Source organism: Lagopus leucura, unplaced genomic scaffold (assembly GCF_019238085.1).
Source record: "Lagopus leucura isolate 7727_CA_CO unplaced genomic scaffold, USGS_WTPT01 Super-Scaffold_100004, whole genome shotgun sequence".
Taxonomy (NCBI): Eukaryota; Metazoa; Chordata; class Aves; order Galliformes; family Phasianidae; genus Lagopus; species Lagopus leucura.
Genome location: NW_024962264.1, coordinates 31,359,627 through 31,383,422, shown reverse-complemented (window position 1 = coordinate 31,383,422; position 23,796 = coordinate 31,359,627). Strand labels below are relative to the sequence as shown.

The 23,796-nt window shown below is 38.8% G+C and overlaps 1 protein-coding gene across 1 annotated transcript in view; it reads left to right on the top strand.

Annotated features, from left to right (window-relative positions):
* The window catches only part of LOC122180175 (transmembrane protease serine 11E-like), a 37,107-nt gene extending 17,198 nt beyond the window's left edge, over positions 1 to 19,909 (top strand). Inside the window, exons 4-10 of the mRNA XM_042871694.1 lie at positions 1,929 to 1,996; positions 4,555 to 4,718; positions 13,447 to 13,485; positions 16,439 to 16,634; positions 17,307 to 17,566; positions 18,317 to 18,459; positions 19,748 to 19,909. Coding sequence (XP_042727628.1) covers positions 1,929 to 1,996; positions 4,555 to 4,718; positions 13,447 to 13,485; positions 16,439 to 16,634; positions 17,307 to 17,566; positions 18,317 to 18,459; positions 19,748 to 19,909 — 1,032 coding nt within the window. The remainder of the gene's footprint in view (positions 1 to 1,928; positions 1,997 to 4,554; positions 4,719 to 13,446; positions 13,486 to 16,438; positions 16,635 to 17,306; positions 17,567 to 18,316; positions 18,460 to 19,747) is intronic.
* The last annotated feature ends 3,887 nt before the right edge of the window (positions 19,910 to 23,796 follow it).

Sequence of the window (23,796 nt, the reverse complement as noted above, 5' to 3'; positions counted from 1 at the left end):
GAAAAGTAAGCTGTAACCACACTGCAGAAAAATGTTTATTGTTGGATATGGGTGTGAAAGGTTTTACCAGGAGATTTATGGTAGAAATATGAGGTAGGCAATTTTCTTTGTGAGTTATTATTGGCACATATATTTCTAATTTTTTTCCTCTTATATAAGTTCTACGTGAATATAAAGATAACTGCTAATGATTCAGGTTTCCAAAATTGTTGTTGAAGGACGGAGTGTGTCTGCAATAGATTCATATTTGTCAGAAATCAGTTCGTCAGCAGAGTGAAAGTTAGGAGCCACAGCACAGAGATTTGGCAAGCACGCCTGTCCTGATTAGATATAGCAGCTTATAAAAGTGAAAAAAAATACCAGATTAGGTTTGAAGATGTTAAAGACTCTGTGAGAATCACTAGAAAAGAAAAAAAATTAATTAAAAAAAAAAATTGGTGCTTATATTCTGTTGGTGATGTAGTACTAAGGCAAATCTGAAGATGGGGAAAATTAATGACAGTTTCCTGCTAACACAATAATCAGGGAAGGGTTTATAATTGTGACATGAAATATAAGTAAAAATAATCAGTGTTTTGTCTGAGGGCAAATACTTCCAGTAACCAAAGGCCATGGATGGGGGAAACAGGCTTTAGAATTGAAGGAAACAAAATACTTTATTCTTTATTTTAAAATATATCTCTCATGAAGGGCACTGATAGCAATGAATAATCAGCACATTGGCAGTATAAATTCCATTTTACATATACAGTGGCTTGTTGCAGTTGATATCTATCCACTGTGTTTTTTTCTATGTAACTGTTCTTTCAAATGCTGAAGTAATTTCAGATAACTGTCAGTAACAGCAAGATTTCAACTCAGTGTATGACTATGAAGTACTTCTATTTTTTTCTGTCTGCTGTATCCTTTTCAACTTAGTATCACTCTAAAATAGGCAGTTTTAATATTGAAATTATTGTGTATGGATCAATGTCTGACTTCAGCTTAGAACGACCAGTGCTGGAAAGAGGGGCTTATGTTCTCTGGAAGGAATCATTCCTAGATTTCTGATTTATTTGCTTTTTTCAGCATTGAGACTTCATCAGAACTTTGAGAACTCTGAAGACTTGGTTCTGAATCAAACTGCCTGAATGGGCTCAAGCCTACAAAAAATCAAACTTGCATGATTTTGTTAAGCATTATTAAGTTTTTTGTTTTTTGGTTTTTTTTTCTGTAACACATTTGACACTTCTAGGGTGTATATGTTTGATTTGCTGGGTCTTCCTGCTACAAGGAACTGCATAGCTCAGTTGTGACTTTGTTGTTTCTCAATGCTTCAGTGATCCTGAAGTATTCCTGGCAGAATTTCATGCTCTGTTATATCACACTGCATTGTCTCACAGCGATCATGCAATCTTGAGACAACATTCAACCTTAAGCAGGATGTGCTTAAGCTGGTACCAGCAAAGATGTCATTTGGGGATTGATTCCATATGTGCATATGTGTTATAAAAACAAGTTCTAAACTTCCTCTTTCTGATGGTAAATCACAACCGTGATTGGAAGTGTGTAGAATTTGACATCACTGGTATCCTTGGTCCTGTAGAAATCTATAGCAAAACTAAACATTCTGTCAAAAAAGATGCCTTTCATTTGGAAAGATTGTTGTAGTGTGTTTCCAGAATGCTTATAAATATCCCATTGTGCCTAGGAGTGAATGGAACAGTAATCTAGTGGCATAATGATGTAGTGTGCCTTAGGTTAAATGGGGAACAGCTGAAGGAAGTTTGGTATTGTATTATTAAGATGTTGGGCTAGATTGTGTTTCTGTGGCTCTGCAATCTGTGATTTTGTAACTGAATGTTTTTTTCTGAATGCTCCTTCCAGCAAACCATTCCCTGTTGTGTTTGTTTTTTTTTTATTAACTTACGTTTATTTTTTTTCAACAGATGGACAAGACATTTCACAATTCCATTTTAAGAAAAAAGTACATCCGCTCACGCTTAGTCAGAGTGAGGTATGTAAGATTCTACAGAACACATATAGATGAGATGTAACAACATGCTCACCAGGGGCAGCTAGAGAGCCGTTGATATGATTCAGTGTGGGAGTGTTATGTATGTCCAGAGCACAATCTGTAACTGATCATAATCTTAACATTCGGATCTTGGTGCAGAAGATATATTTTGGTCAGTCCAAACTCTGTATTAGGTTGTGCTTGAATCTTCAGTAAGCATTAGCTAATAAAACAGATATAACTTGAGCTATCTGAAAGTTAAATTTAAAAAAAAAAAAGGCATTTTCAAAACTTTCTTTCACAATAATGCAGATGTCATGATGTCATTTTACTTTTACAATTGCTACTCTGGTAATGTTGTCAAGTAAAACATCAATACTGCTGTGCTGGTTAGGAAGGGACCCTCTTGTCTGTTGGATCTCTTAGAGCAAGCATAAGCAGGTGCTTAGGGAGCAGCACCAGCACAAGTTAACTGTTTCAGAGGTTTCTGCTCCTCTGTATGATCTCTATCTCCAGCTGTTTACCACTTGGGATTTCCTGATGTGGTTGTGGTTTATCTGCTTGACAATCTGCAGTAGAGGTCTTTTCTGAGGACTTGTCCAATCCCAAACTCCTTGTACCTCCATCTTTTAATAAGGAGTTTCTTGTGAAAGAACCACCTCCTTTGGATCATTTGATGGCTTATAATTCTTATGCTGAAGGAAGTGGTGAAAGTCAACTTCCATCCCTCCTCTCTGAGCAACAAGTGGTATCAGGCACTTCCCTTTTTGCTTCTGAATTCCACGAGTTCTGCTCTTTTTTGAAAACTTCAATATGCTCAGCAGTGCCTTGCAGGAGCTGTTTCTTCTTGCCTTGCTCTAAATCTCTGCTCTGCCACTTTTTGCGGTGAAGAGATCAGGGATTATGGTGGTGAAATGATGTTCTTGTTTTGCTTTATTCGCTTTTCATTTGCCACTAATACCCAGTGTTTGATCTCTCCTTGTAGTTCTTTTGTCTGTGAAATCCTAGCTTCCGCTTTATCTTAGCTTAACTCCCAGCTAAGCGTACCACACGAGTCATTATTTGAATATTTCAGCATAGCTTTGGGAATGTTTTCAGATACTGGCTACAGTGTTGTAAATGGAGACAACATGGTTTAAGGATCTGAGAGGCCAATATGCAAGGAGAAGTAATACCGTTCGCTACTCTTTGTTCCCAAAGACAGGCTGACGTGCTTGCTGTGAAGTTTGTAATGCTGACTGCATGACCTGTGCACACCAAAGCTTATTTGCTTCTTCAGATATATCACTTGGTCTAATAAAACTATTTCTTTCTGCAGACTTCATACCTCTCTAAGTGCTTAGACTGCAAGCTCTCCTAATAGAGTAATCTTGTGAACTTGTTTGGAAAGCATTATTTTTGGTTCAGAAGAAGCAATGCATTAGTAAGAATATCCACCATTTACCAATGTAGACAGTATGTGTCTTTGGCTCTGGATCTTTGCTATATTGAGAGTGATTCAAGGCAGGCTGTACTTACCTGAAGGTTTCAAGAGGTGTGGTGCATTTGCAAGAATTGATACAGTAATTCCAGTGTGGCACAGTACAGGAAGAGGAGTGGGGGGGGAGAGGTTAAGGAACACCTTAGAAATGCAAAGCAACACCCACATTTGGATCAGATAATATCTGGAGAATAAACAGAGTAGCAGTCATGCTAAAATTGGCAGTAAGGGAAGAAAACGCCTGTTGGAAAGTTCACGTATAGCTAGCTACTAGGTCTCAGTTACAAGATCCTTGAGGCAAGGTGTGTGCTGTCTGCTCAGTTATGAAGCACTCAGTGTACCATGGTGGGCTAATAATACCTCGTCTTTTCATTACCTTTCACTGGCAATAGCAGAACTATCTGTTTTGTTTTGGTGCTTGTTCTTTTCTACTTTTGTATGATGATTACATGATTTGTGCAAAAGCTGCTCTCTTTCTGTTAATTTTATTTTTCCTTTATATAATTACAACTGCTTCAAACAGTGAGATATAACTGGAGGACCTTCTCTTTCACTTCCCTGTCTTTACCCAGGAATGTCCAAGCAGATACTCTGACTTTGAGGCTGCAGTGATGAAAATTAGGTTGACTACTCTCTTCTTTTCTTAGCTACCTTTTGATGGCAGTTGGAGATTTTTTTCTGTGTACATACAGGGCGCTGGAAAGGTCTATCTAGATACTGATAATTGTCTTTCTGATGTTTCAGAAGTATGTGTATCCAGCTTTTCATTGCAAGCAAATCAGTTCCATTCCCTCCTGTTCTTGCATTGCAAATGTGTGGTCAGTGACTGCTTTTTAGACCCCAGGGCTGTAACACTGGTCTGGCCATTTATTCACAGAAAGCCTCATGCCTTGTGTTAGTCTAAGATACATTGGACAATTTGGAACTTCTTGGATTTCTTTTAATAATCAGTTCTCTAAATTGTACAAAACATTCAAGCATGTATTTAATCCTCTGTTTCATTGCTGTTGCTAAGATGAAAACTAAGAAATGTAAAAATGAGCTGAAGGTAACCGGACTGTGTTTTGTTGGTTTGTAGTCCAGATGCTGATGGTGTGGTGACAGAAGCTTTGCTCACATTCTGGTTCTCTGCCACGGATTGCAAAGAAGCACTGCGCAAAAGAGTTGAAAGGATCTTATGGAGGGGCCTGAAAAAATACACTGGGCCCCTGCGAATAGATGTCAGATCTTCTACTGTCTCAAGTAAGGACATTACTTCTCTCTTAGATCTAGTTATTGTTCTGTTCTGATTGATTTAACTTGATTTTGCCTTCTGATGATGTTTACCCATCAGCGTAAAGAGTGAAAGCCTCACCACAGTGTTTTGGTACATAGCAGTGCAAACAAACATGCTCCTTAGGTCTTTACAGCCCCAGGGAGCCTGAAAGTGCAAAAACGATGCCTGGATGTTAGTCCTTGTGGGGAAACAGCACACGCTTTGGAAAAATTCTTTTTTACTGTGAGGATCAAAATTCCTTTCAGACTCCTAGGTTAAAGAAAAAGAAAGGAAGAGTGTTCTTATCAGTGTGACCTCTCAGGTGAGGATCTGGATGTTTCTTTACTTATGAAATTGGCATCTGACTGATGTGAAGAATAGCAGCACTGTTAGTGATTGATTTAGTGATTTGCTGAACAGATGAGTTTTCTCCTTCGTGCTTCTACAATTCTGATCTGTTAGAGAGTTTTTCTGTAGGCTTAGACTCTTGTCTCTGCGCAAGGCTGCTTTGTTTATTAGTTAGCATTTTTTTTGTGAGTCAGACTTTTCAAGAATGAGTTGCTGGTCAAAAGGAAGGGGCAGATACTTGCTTCACTCGTTTTTGCAGTTCTTCTGTTTACTCCTGACACAACAGTGACAGTACAGTACATGGATACGTATACTTCCTGATTGCTTGTTCGTGCTAGACAACTTAAGCCAGCAAAGGTGCAAGGAGGCGAGACAGCTTTGTTGAATGAATCTTGGGCTAAATCCCGTGCTGGATGGATCCAGGCTTCCTCCCACTCAAAAATGATTGAGAGCAACTATTTGTTCTGTCTATTGGTGCTTGAGGTGGGTAGATGCATTGCAACAATGTAGGGAAATTCAAATATGAGTGTCATATGGACATTGTTTCTTGATGGGCCAATCAGTCCTCATCATTGGGATGGCTCATGATGGTAAATGTCATCCCTGTGAACAAGGAAGCACCACTTATCTTATTCGTTTCATGTAGAAACAGCATGTAGCCATAAACCAAAGACAGTGAAAGAGTGCTGTTGTTGGTTTTTTTTTGTTTTTTTTTTTAAAGGTGTTTGGATCATGACTTACTAAATCTTAAAACTCTGGTTTAGTTTGACTTACTTAAGGAATAAAATTGGAAAGAGTGTAAAGGTGATTGTTAGAAAATAAACATGATCTTCTCATCAAGTTACTAGCTATTTATGTTTAATCTGGTAAATAAGAGAAGTGGTTCAAAACTCTGTTTTGTTGACCTTGAACTGCACCAGCGCTACCACAGTAATACATTAGTTGCTAGTTAAAAAAATTATCTGGTACAATTGAATCACAGTGTTTTCATTAAATACTTGGTTTCAGATAAAGATGGCATCTCAATGTTGCTTTGATAAAATTGTATGATAAACCTCCTGTTGCTTTAATTGGCTGTCCCATCTAAACCATAAAACACTGACTACATAGGTCTGTTACTCAGAACAGGACAAGCATTGTGCAACTGTTAAACATGATATAAAAGGTTCATAAACAATACCCTGCCATTTCTAGAAGACAACAATAAAATTTGAATCTTTCTTTGCTAAGGGTATTTCAACTGTATTATGAGTCTTAAGCAAGCTACATTTGGCAGTGCCATTTAGAAAATCAGGTTGACTCAGGTGGAGAATACAGGAGCTCTCCTGTACTTTCTGAGGAAATGAATGTCTCAAATACAAAGTTTGTCTCCTTCCTCAGTCCTGGAAGAAATGACACTTTACAACAGATCCCAGAAGTCCAGAGAACTTTTGCATTTTAGATTTCTCTTTGTCCAACTCTAGTATTTGAATCAAGGACAGTTGAGAAGCCCTATAAGGGTCCATGCTCTGTATTACTTTTCTAACTTTTGCTTCACTGTAGCTTTGATGGTTTTGCCAGCTGGAATCCTTGCTTATCTTGAGGCAGTTCTAGAACTTTTTCGTAACAGTTTCTAAAAAAAAATCATTAGACCTTTCAGTGTAATCATTTTATGAAAATATTTTAATTTGAGGGTCATGGTATAGCATAGCTTAGGTAAGCATAGCTAACTAGTTGAAGAAATCCAGGTCAGGCACTTATTTAAATGGCATGCTAGGAGGGTCTGATAAGGAGAATGAGTAAGTCTTCCTCCCAGCATCTGATCTAATCTTGTTATTCAACACTGTCTCAACTTGCACTTCACTCAAAAGTGTTTGCTTTTTGGGGATCAGATCCAGCAAACTGCTTGCAGACTGGGTGCAGGCTTCCAATCTTCAGCTGCTGTCCGGGGCAAAAGCACAGAATTAGTCTGCCAGCCAAGGATCTTGCTTTCCCTCTTTATTTCAGAGGATGGGGAATAAATAGCTTTGAGGAGATAAAATCTAAACTGATGATGTTTAGAGGTTTTTTTGTTGGTTTTGTTTTGTTTTTGAAAAACACAGAAGGTGGATAGCATTGATGTGAAAATACAGCAAGTATGTAAAACAAGGAAAAAAAGGCAAAATAATATTATTTCTATTTTGTATCATCACTAAATAGTTAATGGTCTTTATATAGGGATGGAAAAAAAACAAAAAGTTCTTGGGATGTCTTCACATGTCTTATTACTGGAGTCCCTGTTCTTTTTTCTTGTCCAGCTTACAGTTCCTAGACTCCTAGCCAACTATGGTGGTATTTCCAGATATCAGCTATAGGTCTAAGAGGAAATGGGAGGTGATAGAGATTTATGCATTTGCATCCAATGGAGTTTCACTGTCTAAATATTTTCAGTGAAGAATCACATGAAGTCCTAACTTCTCATTCTGCTGTCTTTCCACTCTTCAGAGATGTCAGGTCATGACTGATATAGGAAAAACCCAAATTAGGACTTACTCTTCCACTGGCACTGAAAGAAGGTGTTACAGTTTGTCCTCTATATAGTTCTGGCACCAAAGAGATAAGGCTGTTCTGTTTTTTTTTCCCCAGGATTTCCTGGTTAGAAGTAGAGTCACCTCACAGCCTGCATCCCTGTTAGGCAAAGTATAGAGCAGCTTGCCAGCCTATTTCCCTTTGCCAGGTAGGTTGGAAGTCTCTCAAAAAGTGTTTTTGGAATATACTCTTGACGTCAGAAAGAAACTGGTTGCAAGACCAGTGGCACTGTTCAAAGTGAGTAGGAAGTATTCCCATCTATCACTCAGCCAAGGGTTTTGACCATGAACTATGAGTCATGCATTGGTTTTGATCAACAAGTCAACTGTTATTATTTCTATTTATCTGGCATCAGATACTTACTAAAGCTCCTTGCAAAGTACAGAGCCTAAGAAATAGATTCTTTCTTCTTTATCAAGTCTTATTTGGGAGACATGCAGATGAGTGTCTGACCTGAATTACTGAATAATATTTAATCAAGTTGTAGCTCAAAGAATATATCTGGCAATCTTTGCTTTTCTTGTATTTGATATCTGTACAACCCAACAGCATCCTGGGGTAGTAGAACAGGATGTGTATCAACACACTGACAAATACAACAGAGTTCAACATTCCCCCACTTTGACGATGTTACCTTGGCACAAGGTGGTATATTTCAGTGTTTGCAGCAGTTTACAGAGCCTGACTGAAATGGGAGACACTGAAATGTATCTTAAAATGAGTATTTTTGCAGAAACTGAGCCATGCATTAAAAAGACTTAGGGAATAAAACAGTTCTCAACTTCATGAATGGTGGGTTCTCCTGTATGCCTAAGGGAAGGAGACAGTACTTGAGGCAGAGCAGGTAAGTCAGCAGCAGCTGTTAGCCCCTGCTGGATAGTGGCAGTTTAGCTCACAGTCTTGCTCCAGTAATGTGACTTTGCATCCTCTGTTCATGCCAGGCTTACATCTCACCCTTCACAGTGACAGACAGGACTACAAAGCCATTGCTGAAACCAGAATTTGAATTTAAAGTAGAATTTTAAACACTGTGATACTCCTTTCTTTTAACTGGAACTAAAGTTCCTGTGGCTTCATGGCTCAATGTAGCTAACTGAAAAACATACAAAAAATGTATTTTCCTTGATAGCGATGATGTTGTTACTTTAGTTTGGATGGGATGAAAGTGAATATATGCTGTACTGGAGATGCCATAGGGCATGACTTGTAAATGAGGATTCCAGCATATGTTACTGGCTAATGAATCCTCTGGTCCAAAAGCACGTACTTGTGTATTGTCATGCATGTGGCTTCAGTGAATTTCTGATAACACATGGCATGTTATTTTCACACAGGGGAATGTTTATGAACTAAGGAATTATTCATCCTTTGTAAGGAGAAGATTATTACCAATTTTGGACCTATAAATTTCAGTGAAAGATGGGCTATTCTCTTTATCAGAAAATGGAGAATAATTAAGATGGAGTTGAAGGCAGCGGTGAGGGGAAGTCACAGATATTAAGACAGGCCTTGTGGACAGGAGCAGAGAGGGAAGGGAAGGGTGACAGGGACAATTAGAGGTACACAGCCTTTGTCTTGTCCCTACCAGGTTAACTCTCCCCTGCTGAAGGAATGAGAATTGCATCACTTGTCTCTAAGTTATGCTTGCTACTTCCACAAGGGTGCTTAACTCTAAGGAAATTACTCCCTGGTGTCTCAACAGGAATTATAGCAATGCTAGTAGGAGTGTGTTTTAGGTTGTGTGCAATATGCATCCACAGAATAGCAAGTTATTACTGATGAGCCCAGAGCACTCGTGCTTTGCTATATGTCAGGAAACTGCTGCATTTCCTTTCATTGATGGTTTTTGAGTCTGTCACTGTGAAGGACTGATCTAATTCCTCTCTCATTCCAGTACCTGGGGCCTTCATGGTCTTCGAAATAATTGAAGAACATTAGGGTAGAGATATTAGAATCATAGAATCATCAAGGTTGGAAAAGACCTCCAAGTTCAACCAGTCCAGTCCAACCACCCACCTACCACCAATATTTCTCCACTAAATCATGACTTTTAATACAATATCTAAACATTTTTTGAACACCTCCAGTGACTCCCCCACCTGCCTGAGCAGCCCATTTCCTGTGCCTGACTTCTCTTTCAGAGAAGAAATTTTTCCTAACATCCAAACGTGAATTTTCCTTGGTGCAACTTTTGAAACTAGTGGTTACATTATGGTACATAGAAAACTGCAGTTGGAAACCTTTAAATTAATTCTTGTGGAAAGTAGCATTTGGGAAAATTAAGTAATTGTCCTGGTATCGGATTCTTGAAACAGCTTTCTTATCTCTAATTTTGCAGGTCTCTCAGACATTTCCACACTGAAAACTCATGATGTCCTTTAGTACTGCATTTGCTTTCCTTGTTTAAACCTCTTCAGTGTAATGTCTCCTCCATTGTTTCACTCATGGTTCTGGTTGTTATTTCCTCTTTGATGTAAATGCTGGTCTCCATGACTAAATTAAGTGAGGCAGTGGACACAAGATGTACTTTTCTAATGCTGTAATGCTAATGTTATTTGAAACATAACAAAGAAAGCACATCTTATTTTCTGTAGGAATCTCTGAATCTCTTTGAGTAGTCACATTCACTCTGCAGGTAATTATGAACCTGTGAACATTTAGATGGCTTGGAAATAGGTCCACAGGCTTTGGACACTGAACTCCTTTAGAAATCCTTGCCTTAAGTGGCTGTTGTTTATAGGCAATTACCAAAATCAATCTGCTTTCCAACTTTTGCTTACTCCCCTTTCCCTTCCATGCTTGCTTAAATGTGTATTCAGGAGTAAAAATAGGATATTAACTGATAATAATCTTAAATAATTACTGTACCAGGTCACTTTTCTCATTCATATGAAACTGAGACCAATAACATCAGTGTGTCCAAAGATTGAGTTAACTGTATACGCAGAATAACTATATTTACTGATCATCCAGTTGGAGAACAGGGCCCTCTTTTGAAAGATGGTTTCTCTAAGCCATATTTCAGTAGATAGCTGTGATTTTAATTTAAACATGAGTTTTCTGTTATAAGTTGAGCAAGCTTTAATTTAATAGCGAGTTCCACTTGGCAGGTAGGCAATGCATATTCAAGTTGAACTTGTTCTTGTTTACAGTGGAAACCTGAACACTGTTTTCCTAAATGCAGTACAAATAACTATTTTTCCATCTGTATGTGGCTGGGATGAGATATGAGGTTTTAATTGTTACTAATTGATGCTTTTTCTTGGTAGTACAAACAACTAGGGACAACTAGTAAATTAGCGGGGCTGAGAAAATCACCTCATGCCTCACAAGGCATGGCTTGCAACGTGCTGGCTGGCACAGTCGGAAATGGTGTGCTGTTGTGCTGTTGGCTAAGCTTGACAAAAATGTCAAGTAACAAATGAAGGCAAGCCCCACCATGAGGTGAGACAGCAAGCAATCTGTTTTTTTCAGAAGTATCATGCAACTCAACGTGTTTCTGCTTTTGATGGTACCTACTGTGGGTTCAGCTTATCTGAAAATTGTGTCACATCACGTTTTCCAAAGGTGTTACATGTGCTCTGAGCTTGGGATCATGGTTTGAGTCCAGAGTCTCTGAGTCCTTAGATTAATCTCTGTGATTCCCAGATTTTGTTGCTACCCGCTTTTGCCTCTTAAGGACTGCCTTTATTTTGTGGAAGTTTATTGGTTTTTGTTTGCTTTGTTTCTATTTTCTGTGGTGTTTTCTTTGGTACCTCTTTTCCAGCCCCTGGTGTGAGATAGGCAGTCAGGACGCTGTATCTGACAAAGCAAAGCATTGGCCCTGCCCTGACGAACACAACATTAAATTTATGGGCAGATGTCAGTGCACTTTAGCAGTGGGTGGAAAAGAGAGTACGTGAAGTGTGTAGTCTTGATAAACTATGCTAAAATTCAGAGCTGTACAGGCATTCTGTTTTAACATTCACAGTATATGGAAACGTATTTGGAGAAACAGTGTCTGGGATAGTCTGTCTGGAAGCAATGGATAGGTCTCAGAGCAGAATTTTGCCCATGTGAGGTTTGTAGATTTTTTCAGGTGCCTCATAAAAAAAAGCAAATAGAGATGTAGACGGATGCCTTGCCGAACAGCTGTGTGACTCATAGCAAAACTCAGTGTAGTGAGAACATGCCAACTGAATTGCTTTTGGCACTGTGCTTGAACAAGCTCATTGCTTCTTTTGTTCTCTTGATTAGCTTTGCAACATAATATAAGTATTAATAATTGACTTCAGGCTTCATAATCAGGCATTATGAGTTAAATGTCTCTCCACCCAGAGAGGAGTTAGAAAAATAATGATAATTAAAAAAAAATCAATATTGCACTTGAAGGCGAAAGATGTGCTTTCACTGTTTATTACACTTGTTGGTTTATTTCCATTTTCCAGCTTTACAATATTAGAATGACCCAAATGCTGAATAGTACTGAAAACAGTATGAGTTTCCAGGAAAATACTGGATGCTTATCAGAGTTGAAATAAATTAATAGGGCCAGATTTTTTGGAAGAACTTCTTGCCAGTATCACCACGTAGATGAATCAGCCAGATCTTTAAGTGTGACTCTCCACCCACTTCTTCCTCACTTTTTAGCTTATTAAAATTTGCAACACTGCTAGAGCTCTCTGCTGAGGTAACTTTTATTATCTGGTACTATTACAGATTTAAGGAATCTTGGCAACAAACAACAATATTATTCAAGGAAATCAATGGACTATAGTGAGCATTTCCAAAGCCCAGAAGTACCTGTACTTGAGTGTTGTCTCCTTTCTCTGTCACAGCAGTTAAGTGCAAGTAAGCACTTGTACTGACAGGGGACCTCACAAGTTGTTGCTTGCCGGTAAACCTTATCTGGCTTTATTACATGAACGGTGAATAAAACTGTGTCTCTATACAAACTTTGAATTATAAATCAGTTCCATTTTTATAAAATAAAGCAGTGGTTGCATGCACATGTGTTTGCCTTGCCACTGGCTTTGTTCTGTAATGTTCCCTGCAATCAAGCTGTATGCTCACTTGCAGTCCTTTGGTTTCCTTTTTATATCATAATCTGCTTAATGTTATATAAAGATTGAGTACTTACTTAGTAGTAGTGGACTGCAAACATGCATACCAGAAAGACTGTCAAATGTACAAGCAAAATGTGGTAGGAGCACAGTAGCCAACAGGCAGAGCCCTTTGCATTAAAAAAAAAATTCTTTGCCCTGGTTGGCATGGTTTGGGATCAAAGCTAGGATATTATTCTGTGTAGCTGCAAAAAGAAAATAAAAAAGAAGGAAGTGGATAAGGTCAGAGATCTGCTGAGGCTATCTGCAGACTGTGAATTTGTGGATACTGTACAAGAACCTCTAGGCAATTTAACAATAGTTTTAAAAGTGTGATTATCTTCTAGATTGCCGGCACGTGGAATGGTAGCTCTCATGAAAAAGAGAGCATGGTGTAAGCAGGTGGGGAGACTGATACCTTGAGCCAGTGCTCATTAGTGAAAGAAAAAGTGTATTGTATTGTCACATACTCAGAGCAGCTCTTTGGCCTGGACCTCTGAGGATATTGACTGCCTGGAGTACAGCAAACTGCACTGCAGAGCAGGGGTGTGACAACCAGTGCAAGGACATAACCACATATGACCTTTCCTGGCTTCTATTGCAGCCTACCTCTGCCTCTTGGGCCATGCAGCACTCAAGTAGCCACAGGAACTGGATGACCATGGAGATGATAAGCCTTGTCTATGCTTTCTTGGCTCTACTCTGACTTTCCTTTTTTTTTTTTTTTTTTTTTTTTCAGCTGTGGAGAGGAGAAGAGCAGAAGCAATCTTCAATGACAGTAAGTGGGGGCTTTTTAAGCTTGAGAAACTTCTGATTATTGTAATTAGCTTTAAGAGTCTCCAAGCACTTTTCCTTGCTCTTCAAAGCCTTTTTTCTTCCCTTTTGTCAAACAAATGTGTCCTTGTGCTTTACATGTATGAGAAACTCCTGCTTAGATAAGTAAGAAGTCTTAGTCATAGAGAAGCCTTTTGTTAGTGCTTTCTGGGATACTTAGGAAAGCTCTAACTACTAACAAAAACAATCAGTATAAATTGGGTGAAACTTCTTTCTAGGAAAAGTCCCCACCCATCTCTGAGTCCCATCAGTTTTTCTGTAGTGAGATGATCCTCCTGTTAATATAACAGCAGTTGAGAGAGAGCTGTTTAGAAATCCCCAGGTTTGTGCAGAGAGAAGACATGCAGGTCCTGCTGCATCACTCTATGGATGACAGATGGCCATAGCACAATCCTGTCTTCAGCAGCATCAGTGTGGTAGGTGGAGGGTGCACCTTAAATGTAAAACCTGGTATCTAGGAAATCGATGACTTAGTAAACAAGGGCTGAGCACTGTGGTTTCAGGACACTTGCTTATTTTGTGTCATTGGACATGCAGACAATAAGCCATATTTTTGTGAAGGCTAAAAAATTTGGATAATTCTAGGTTTACAAAATTTAGGTAACTCCTAGGTGTAGGCAGTGAAAAAAACAAGTGAACAGTGAAGACTTCCAATAAAGAAAAACTTAATTGCTTGGTCTAACTGACTACTTTAACATCAAGCACAGCAGCTATCTGAAAGGTTAATGAGAGTGTGATGAAGGTAAGAGAGTCCTTATCAGGGATTTGAGCAGGTTACACTTAAAAGCAATCTATTAAAAATGGATTAAAATGTGTACTTAGTCACATCTATAATCCTGCGTGCATAGGGCTGACACCCAGTCCTCTCTTCTTCTTGGAGAGACTGCAGACTGTTTCACATATGCTTGTCTTTGATGCCGTAGCATAACAATTCATCTCGTATTGTTTTTTTTTCCATACATGCACTAAGTGATGAGGCTTACACCTGACACTTTAAGGATAGCAACCAAGCAGAGGCCTATAGTACACCCTGTGAATGTAAGGTGGCACAAAATCCAGTAGGAATGGGCACATGCAGAGGAGTTTGAAATAGTGGCTTTCAGTGTGCTCTTAGAAAGTGGAAGATTGGAATTTTCTTTTGTGTGTATTGGAAGTAAGGAAGGACAACGGTAAAATGTACAAAAGTAATGTCACTCTCTGATTATAATGAAAATATGATGGCTTTGGAATGGATGGTAGCTCAAAAATTGCTATGTAAATGTTAGACAGTGTGATCAGTCTTCTAAAGATACATTTGTAGGGGTCGAGTTGAGGTAGTCTGTTTTAAAGATGTTTGAGCTTTCAGGGACAAAGTTTATTTAGTGATTGAAAAGTTGTAAAAAACCCATCTTCAAATGGTTTTCAAGTAATGGAAGATGAAATAACATTTCTTTTGGGGTTCATTTTAAATTCTGGTGTTCCTGGGTTCCTGAGGGAACTGTGAGTTTTCCCTTGTTTTGAATGCAACAGGTAGTTCATAGCATTGTGCAGATCTAGGTCCAGTAATTGAAGATTACCAATAGTTTTCAGAAGGAAAAACATGCTATTATAGACAATCTCATCAGCTATTGTATACCTTCCCATTTTCCTTTCACATGGGAAGTTTTGTACAAGTAGCTGTATCTTTACATGCCACTGATTTCCTTCATCGCAATTTTAAATTTCATCACAGTGCAGACACTACACTGACCCTATGATTTTCTAGATATTGTGTGATAGTTTCCAAATTTATGAACAGCTTTCAATCTGCTGAGTTATCACTGCTGCTTTTGACTATGAGGTACTGTTAACATCACCTTGTGCAGATCCTAGCAGGAAGGGGCAGAGGTTACGCTCTGCGTGGCTCCAATGTTTGCCTTCTGAGGACTTCAAGGGTCTGGTGCTGGCAGCTCTTCAGTGAGGTATTGCGGATTTCCATGTTGTCCCCCCTCTGGGTCACTGTCTGAGGGAGACAGACAGTGCAATAGTTCGTTTGATATTGTCACTATGCAAATAATTCTTAGCTCTGTCTGTTTTTCAAACAATCGGGATAGTTCTGTATCTCTACTTTCCTAATGCCTAGCTGAAATCTAGGCCTGGATGAAAGCTAGTGAGTCTTGGTCCAGGTAAGATGAATTTGATGCTGACCGAATGGGAGAAAAAAGCTGAAACAGCTCCCTCATTTGAGGAAGTTTCTAAAGCTACTGGGGAGCTTCATCTGTTCCTGAATGTCTGTTTTATGGCTGAAGCCATAGATATTTTTATTTCTCTTCAAGTTGGGAAAATAATACTTCATGGATGCACACCATGCTGGAGGTATCCATGTTTATTTTTTGATCTCTGGCTTGGATTGGCATGTTGTTCTTTGCCTGAAGCAACTCTCAAGGTTCGTTTGCAAATGGCCATTTGTGCAGTGTATGATTGCGTGGTTCCAAGCAGCAACTTACTTATGTAGTCTGCATGCGTGCTTAGTAAAAACCCATGGCTTGGACCACTGCCATCATTCATGTTTTATCCTTTTGGCAAATCACCTGAAATGTTTGAGTTGGCAATCCCTAGACTTGGAAATTGTCCTGTTTGTGTGGTGAAGGGTTTTGATTCTTGATTTGGGCTGTTGGTGTGCCTCAGCCTGAATCGTTGACCATCATGGTTTACCATGATAGTCAGTTGTTCATTCAGGCTTCTAACAGAATGGGTTATGCATGAGGATCTCTGTTCTGGGAACTGGTGGAAGGTATGTTTTCATATTGATGGATACTGTTGGAGAACCTAGTGCTGTGTGATTTTTGACATCTATTTTCCACAGTACCTACAGCCATTGGCAGGCATGCTTACTAAACAGACGAGTAACTAATATATATTTTTTTCCTTTCTGACAGTCTGCGGGTTACGACAGAATAGATCAGTCAAGTCAATAGCAAAAGCAACATCCTTGAGAATAGTTGGAGGATTGTCTTCTGCAGAGACTGGAGACTGGCCGTGGCAAGCTAGTTTGCAGTACAATAATGTCCATCGCTGTGGTGCAACGCTTATCAGCAATACTTGGCTTGTATCTGCTGCTCACTGCTTCAGAGAGTAAGTTCCCAGCTTAGAGAGAATCTGCAGCAGAATGTGCTCTGTTTGGATCAAGCTGTGGGGCTTTCCAGATTTACAACACACCCCTAACTCTTTCCAGGAGAACAGTTTTCTGCCTTGGAGGAAGAAAAAAAAAAAACAAACAGGTTTGGGGTGAGCTTGTTTCTAAAGGTGTTCTTTCACACTGCAATTAGGTTGCTGCTTCTGCGGGCTGCTACCAGAAGTTCTAAGCCCAGATTTGTATCTTTCCATTTAACCATGCACTCTCAGAACTTTTTGTTTCAAGTGCAGCCATTGTGAAACTTCAGGACATGTAAGATGGAACAGCTGTTTGAGTGAATTATTAACATCCAGAAAAAGAAAAGATGATTTTTCTAGCAGAAGAGCTTTTTGGGCTGATTACACACACCCTGTGGCTAAACAGTGGCTAGATCAGGAATGAGAAGTTGAAGGGAGTAGGAAACCATGGTTGAGAAGAGAGTGCAAGATTGCCCTCTTCTAGTAGCAACCCACAATTACATGGGGCACAGTGTTATGAGAATTGATGGATGCCTTAAGAACTTAGTAGGGAACTGGCTTGAAGGGGTTGTAAGATAAAGATTCTTGAGAATTTTAAACACCTGAGTACATGTATTCACAGTCAAATATTTACAGCACTCTTACCTTTTTCAGAATGAGTCACCCTCACAAGTGGACTGCTACTTTTGGAGCTCTTTTGAAGCCACCAACCTTGAAACGATCAGTCAAGACTATTATTATTCACGAAATGTACCGCTACCCAGAACATGATTATGACATTGCACTTGTGAAGCTCTCTAAACAAGTTGAGTTTACGAGTAACATACACCGTGTTTGTCTGCCTGAGCCATCTCAGACTTTTCCATATAATATTTATGCTGTCATCACAGGCTGGGGAGCACTTACCAATGACGGTGAGTCCCACGTCTGCCAGGCAACCCATGTATTGCATGAACCAGAGCACTGATTTACTACTGAATAGGTATCACTTGTGTAGCTGTATGTTATATGGCAGCAAGCCTGATTTTTTGTCTACAAGCAATAGATTTGTTCAACAGTGAGCAGCAGTTTCTTGCTCTAAAATTAGACGTGACAAAGAAAGAGGTACTATCCACTTAAGCAGAAAATAGCATAAATGTCCTCTTTTTTTTTTCCAGCCTTTCCATATTATATTGTAGATACTTGAGACAGGTGGCCAAGCCACGCATGTGTTAATGGAGAGCCTAAAAAAATATTCTCTTAGCTCGAGCCAGAAGCCTACAGAAAGCCGTGCAGGCTTTCAAGAAAATTTCCACAGTGAGCTAGATATGATCACTTGTACAGACTTGCATATATCAGGCCAAGCTGTGAGTACATTTAGCAATAGAACCAAGATGCTTTGATGCCATATCATGTGCCCAAATGGATAGGTAATTTGTGTTCCATGGTATCAGATGGAAATGTGTACAATACAGTGTTACACTTGGGGCACTGTGTATCATGCAATCATTAGTTCTGTCTTAATATTACAGTTTCTAAGTGAAACTATGAGTATGTATTTTTTTCTTAAGGGCCCAGCCTAGAGAGAGTAAGAAGTAAAACCTCCATATTGTATCAAATTAATCTGGTGCTTGGTAAGACATTAAATGCAATTCTGTTAATGCCTGTACTACTCTTTCCCTCAGGTCCCACTCCTAATGCTCTTCAGGAAGCAACAGTGAAACTTATTGACTCGGACACTTGCAACAAAAAAGAAGTGTATGATGGGGACATAACACCCAGGATGTTGTGTGCTGGGTACTTAGAAGGAGGAGTAGATGCTTGTCAGGTAACAATAACTGAAAATTAAAAAGGAAAACTCTTTTAATGCTGATTTCAGTATTTGGCCAACTGAATATTCACTAACAGTATAATAGTCCTTTAAATAGGCTCTGTTCAAACAGGAATTAAGATGTGAAGTGAAGTAGCACTTCTTAAAATTATTTAGCAAGTAAAATCCATACTGAAGGAGCTAAATTAGCATAACGCTCAGAACTTAAACCTTTCATGGCATGAGATGAAATTTTCATTTTGTAACTCAAAATAGCTGCTATAAGCCCAATTGCTTCTCATCATATCTTCTATGAAATCTGTTTTTCAAAAATGTATCCTGTACATTGATGCTTTATTCCTCCTTTGCTGTTGCTATTCCACACCAGACCCTTATTTGCTGGACAGCAATCACTAGCAGGTGCTTATATTTTTGCAGGTGTTTGAACAAAAATATTACCACCTGCAAAAATATTACTACAGGGATAACTTTTAAAAAGGCAACTGCTATTAATGTTACTTACAAAAAAAAAAAAATAAATACATGTAAGTAGTGATTCAAAACAGACCCTTTCCAAAATCCCAGTCCTATGGATTTAAACAAAAGCTGTTTGCAGGTAAGTACTGGAGACCTAATTCCTCTGTTCCTGTCTCACTCAGCATTGAAGAGACCTGAACAGAAGGGTGCAGCTGCTGTGTATTTCAGTAATGCATCTTGCTGGATGATGGTGTATTTGTTCTGTTGTGTGACAATTGCCTTTAAGCCTGCAAGATTTCCACTGAACTGTTATTACCATGTCATGCTACTAACAGCATCTGAATTCAGCCTTTGAAAATGACTAATGTCTTAAGAGATATTATCTAATTAGAAGACCAATTTTCTGATGAAATCCTTTCTGAAATGTTATTGCTGCAAGTGTCTAAAAGAGTTTGCTGAAAGGATAGTGGTTTCTGTAAAAACAAATAAAAAAATGACTTTGAGGAGAAGACAAAGCAGTATGAGGAATGCTTCACAAAATGAGAAGGGTCACAAAATGAGAAGGGAATTTTTTGTTTGCTTGATTTTTAATGGAAGGATACTGTACAATCACAGGCCAGTCAAGAGACTTCATGGCAAATAGGAAATAGCCACTGACTGCAGACTCAAATTTCACATATACCCTGGATTCTGCACAAGTGGCAGCTCTTGAAACACTGCTTGCTTTTCTGTCTTACTGGATGCACCAGACCCTCTTGTCTAATGATAAGACTTAGATTTTCCCTTCTGAACAAATAAATCTTTTTTTTTCCCCCTCCTCTTTCTCCAGGGAGACTCTGGGGGACCACTGGTTACTCCAGATTCTAGACTGATGTGGTACCTCGTGGGAATAGTGAGCTGGGGAGATGAATGTGCCAAGCCAAACAAACCTGGAGTTTATACACGAGTGACTTATTTCCGTGACTGGATTACCTCAAAAACTGGCATCTAATTCCAAAATCAAAAATGGATTTAATTACATAGGTTACATGTAACTCATAATTGTCTGTACTTGTGAAAGGTTATTTTTTTTTTTAATATGTGTATTCCTATTAGTTATGGTCAGAGCAAGTTTTGCCTGCAGCAAGCACTATCTTTGCTGTCAGAGATCCTAAGCTCTTGTGAATTTATACTAAACATATGAGATTGCCTTCCTCATCTTCCAGCTTTGAAGAGTTCTCATTTTTATCAGAAAATATAAACAGGTGTTATTCAACTAACATATAAAAGCTAGCAATTTACCTCCTTAAAAACACAAACATTTTTTCAGGAAATAAGAAATTTTTTTCAGCTATGGCTGAGGTCTGAAGATGTCCACACTCTAAGCATAGAGGAAGCTGAACCTTCTTCTTCCAGTGAAGCAAATATTGTCACAGCTGTGTTTCTAGGAAAGTGAACCCTTGATTATTATTCTTGTTAGAGATCATCATCTGCACAGACTGCATCTGAGATCCTGCATACTCACCCTGCTCAGTGGTCTTCATAGCTAATAGCGGATCCGCCAGGACTGAGGGTAGGTCCAAACTAAGGAAGAGGAGGATTTCTGTGCTTGCAGTTAGTTCAATGGGACAAGACAGAAGCTTGATGTTCTTGTTATAAAGCACGTTTTTAAACAGATTTTTTGGTAGATTATATGAAGTTCAAGTTACTCAAAAACGCTATTGTAGAAGTGCTTTGTCGTGATGCTGTGCTGCTACTTCTGGAGCAATGCCCTTCTCTACAGACTGTTCAACTCACATCATGCTAATGATGCAGAAACACAAGCTCTACCAAACTTTATTTGTCATGTGTGAGCCCACAAACAAGCTCACTGGAATGCAACCCAGCATTTAAATTTATGCCAAAGGAAAAAGAAGTACTTGCCACAAATAATCTGGGAACTGCCTTTTTACTTCAAGTCAAGAAATGGTGTGCTTTCCAAGGGCATGCCAACCAACAGAAGTCATCTCACTGCAAAGAAAATAAATAGTGATAAACCATCTTGTTTCACTGATGGATTAATTTCTGCCATGGATAAATGTGATCCTGTTTTATGAGTCTGAAGAGCAATTTCATATTGAAGAACAGTCCAGATGGAAACGTCAGAGTAAATGCTATCTTTATATGCAGATTAAGCACTTTTCCTACCTCTGTGCATGACATCTACTAGATTTTTGTTGGAAAGGAGTCCAGTGACATGACTATTGCTGTTCCCTACAGCCCAGGCCTTCAATATACGGAACCAAAATGTCAATCCAGTACTGTCTCCTTCTGCTGTCTTTGAATGGCCACAGGACTGCTTTTAGGCTGTGAATACAGGACTCAAGGAGTCTGTACGAGACGTGAAAGAAGCTGCAAACCCCGCAGCTAAACTTAAAACAACTGAAAATCTCTCCAGAGCATCTCACCTCCTCTTCTGCTCAGGATTGGGTCTCTCCTCAGCCTTTCTTCTGTGCAAGCTCTGTAATAATCAGAATCCATGGGAACAGGATGCTTACCATTTCCTGAAAAGTCAAACCCTGAATGAAAATGTACACATGGATGGAAAAACCTATGTTGAAGCCTTAAAGGGGTGGGGGAGAGATCGTCTTATTTTTCAGCTCCTTCCAGTCTTTTTTCCATATCTTTTGAATTTTAGTTTAAAAAAAACCAAGAACAACAAAACAAGCAACCATCAAAAATGAAGATGCCTTGTCTCAGAAAGAATTGAAGGTTTTAGTTTAGCTTTGCTTTTGAAATAATAGTATCTTTCTTCTGATTTTCCATATTCATTTAAAAATGAAAAGGATCTTGGGACAGTTAGGAGGATAGTTGGATGCAGCAAATCTGTTTCCTTAATTTATTGATGAAGTTTGTAATTTATGCACTTTTGAGTTGCTGCTATTTTTAAACTAAGAATTTACTCTGGGCTGAATGCAAACTGTAGAGTTTGGGATTAGGTCACTTGGGAACACTGTTTTCTTCTAGTGTTCAGGTCCCACTAATGTAGGAGAATGAGGAAAAGAAATTACACCTAGTTTTTTGTGCCTCTTATTGTTTTGTAGCTGAATGCCCTTCCTTATAATCAGCAGATGAATTGCAATTGAAAGTAAACTGTAGTTCACTTTCAGAGGAACGTAAGGCTTTGTTTTTCACTTAAATCCATCATTTTGTCTACCAAATGGAGGGGCAGCAATAAGGGGTCAAGGCCCAGGTTATCTATAATCCGTATAAACTGGTTCCTACCTCACAATGAAAGTAACATGTATTTAATACCTTTAAAATGAGAAAGGCAGCCTTTATTTCAGATTTTATTGTGAGAGGCCAAACAGCCAAGAGGTGTGTAGGAGAATGTCTACCTTACTCAGGGAGTCCTGAGCCAGCCAGATGCACTTTTCTTCACAAACTTTTAACAAACTGTCTGGCCTGGGTTTGTCTTATACTCCATGTCAGTGTTTTATTTATGAAGATTCTGTTTTCTGCGGTAGAATTAAAAAAAAGAGAGAGAGACTATTGTGTGATTAAGGAAAAAGATTTTTAAAAACCTTTTATTATTGTTAAGATTTAGTAAGGATTTGAATGATATAAAGGTAATATATTTCGTAACATTAAATGTATTTAAAAACGCTCCTTTTTTGTCCTTTCTTCTTTAATAGTAACTGTTGAAATGTGTGATTGACTCAGAATAAACTAGTCTTTAGTTTGTTGTGAGACTATTCTGAAACTTCAGTTCTTTCTGTTCATTCCTGATCCTAGGAATTTTCCTTTAACAGTAGCTGGAGCTTTACAGACATTTCTGCAGCAACAGAAGTGAGACATTAATTTTTTTAAAACACTAAAATACTATAATGGGAATTTCAATACATTTAGTGCTATGTAAATTTGAGAGTAAATCTGAACCTTCATCCAGGAAACAACCACCATGCTTCTTGCCTTGTGAAATCCTATCCTTGTAACGTGACCTTCCTGGCTCTTGGCAGTAGGGACTTCTATGCAGCTGACATACCAATTCTCCTGAGATTACCCAGGCAGATTTACAGCTTCCAGAAGCATGTTCCAAACTTCTGGTTATCCAAACCAAGTTGGTTGAGGCTTGCCCAATGCTAACTTGCAACCTGAAGCACAAATAGGAAGGAAATAAGAGCCTGATTGCACAAGGCCTAATCGCCTGAGGAGGTCTGGTTGAGTGACATCAAGCAGTCATTGGGATACCTTATGTAAGTAAAGCTTGTGGAAACTCCAATTCTGCTGTTCCTGTTAACAAATTAGAAGAGCTGAGAGCCAAAAGATATTATGTACCCCAATTAATACTTATCTGGCAACTTGCAGTTTGTGTTAGAGATACACATGCATGGAAAAGCTGGCTTTTGCTTTTGGAAATGCTTTCAAGCATGTTAGCTTGGATTTACCTTGGGTAATTGGTACCTTTTGTTTATCTGCATCAGGATTTTAAGAACGTTGTTAATGTGGTTTCTAGGAAGGTGTCACACTATTTAGAGCAGCTTTAAGTGAGAAGATTCTTTAGCCCATCACACTGTGAAGGTGGGGGCCTTTAAAATGTGCCAGCAAAGCACTTCCACATCACATGTCCTGACAGCACCTCATTGTTTTAAGAGCCCGTGGTCAGCCATAGCTTATGGCAAGATGTTTGGAAATCTACTGAAATAATGCTTCTGATGTGGATTTATGGGTATTTCTGCACAGGCCTGTGTGCTAAAGAGAATTGTGTAACACATTTCTAGTGAGAAAATGATACGGAGATTTGTGGCTAATTTATTAACTGATCAAGTCAGAAAAGCAAAGGCATCCTCCCAATCTCCCCTAGGGAGTTCTTATCAAGAATTAGAAATTGCAGCTGAAATTCAGACAATTAACACTTAA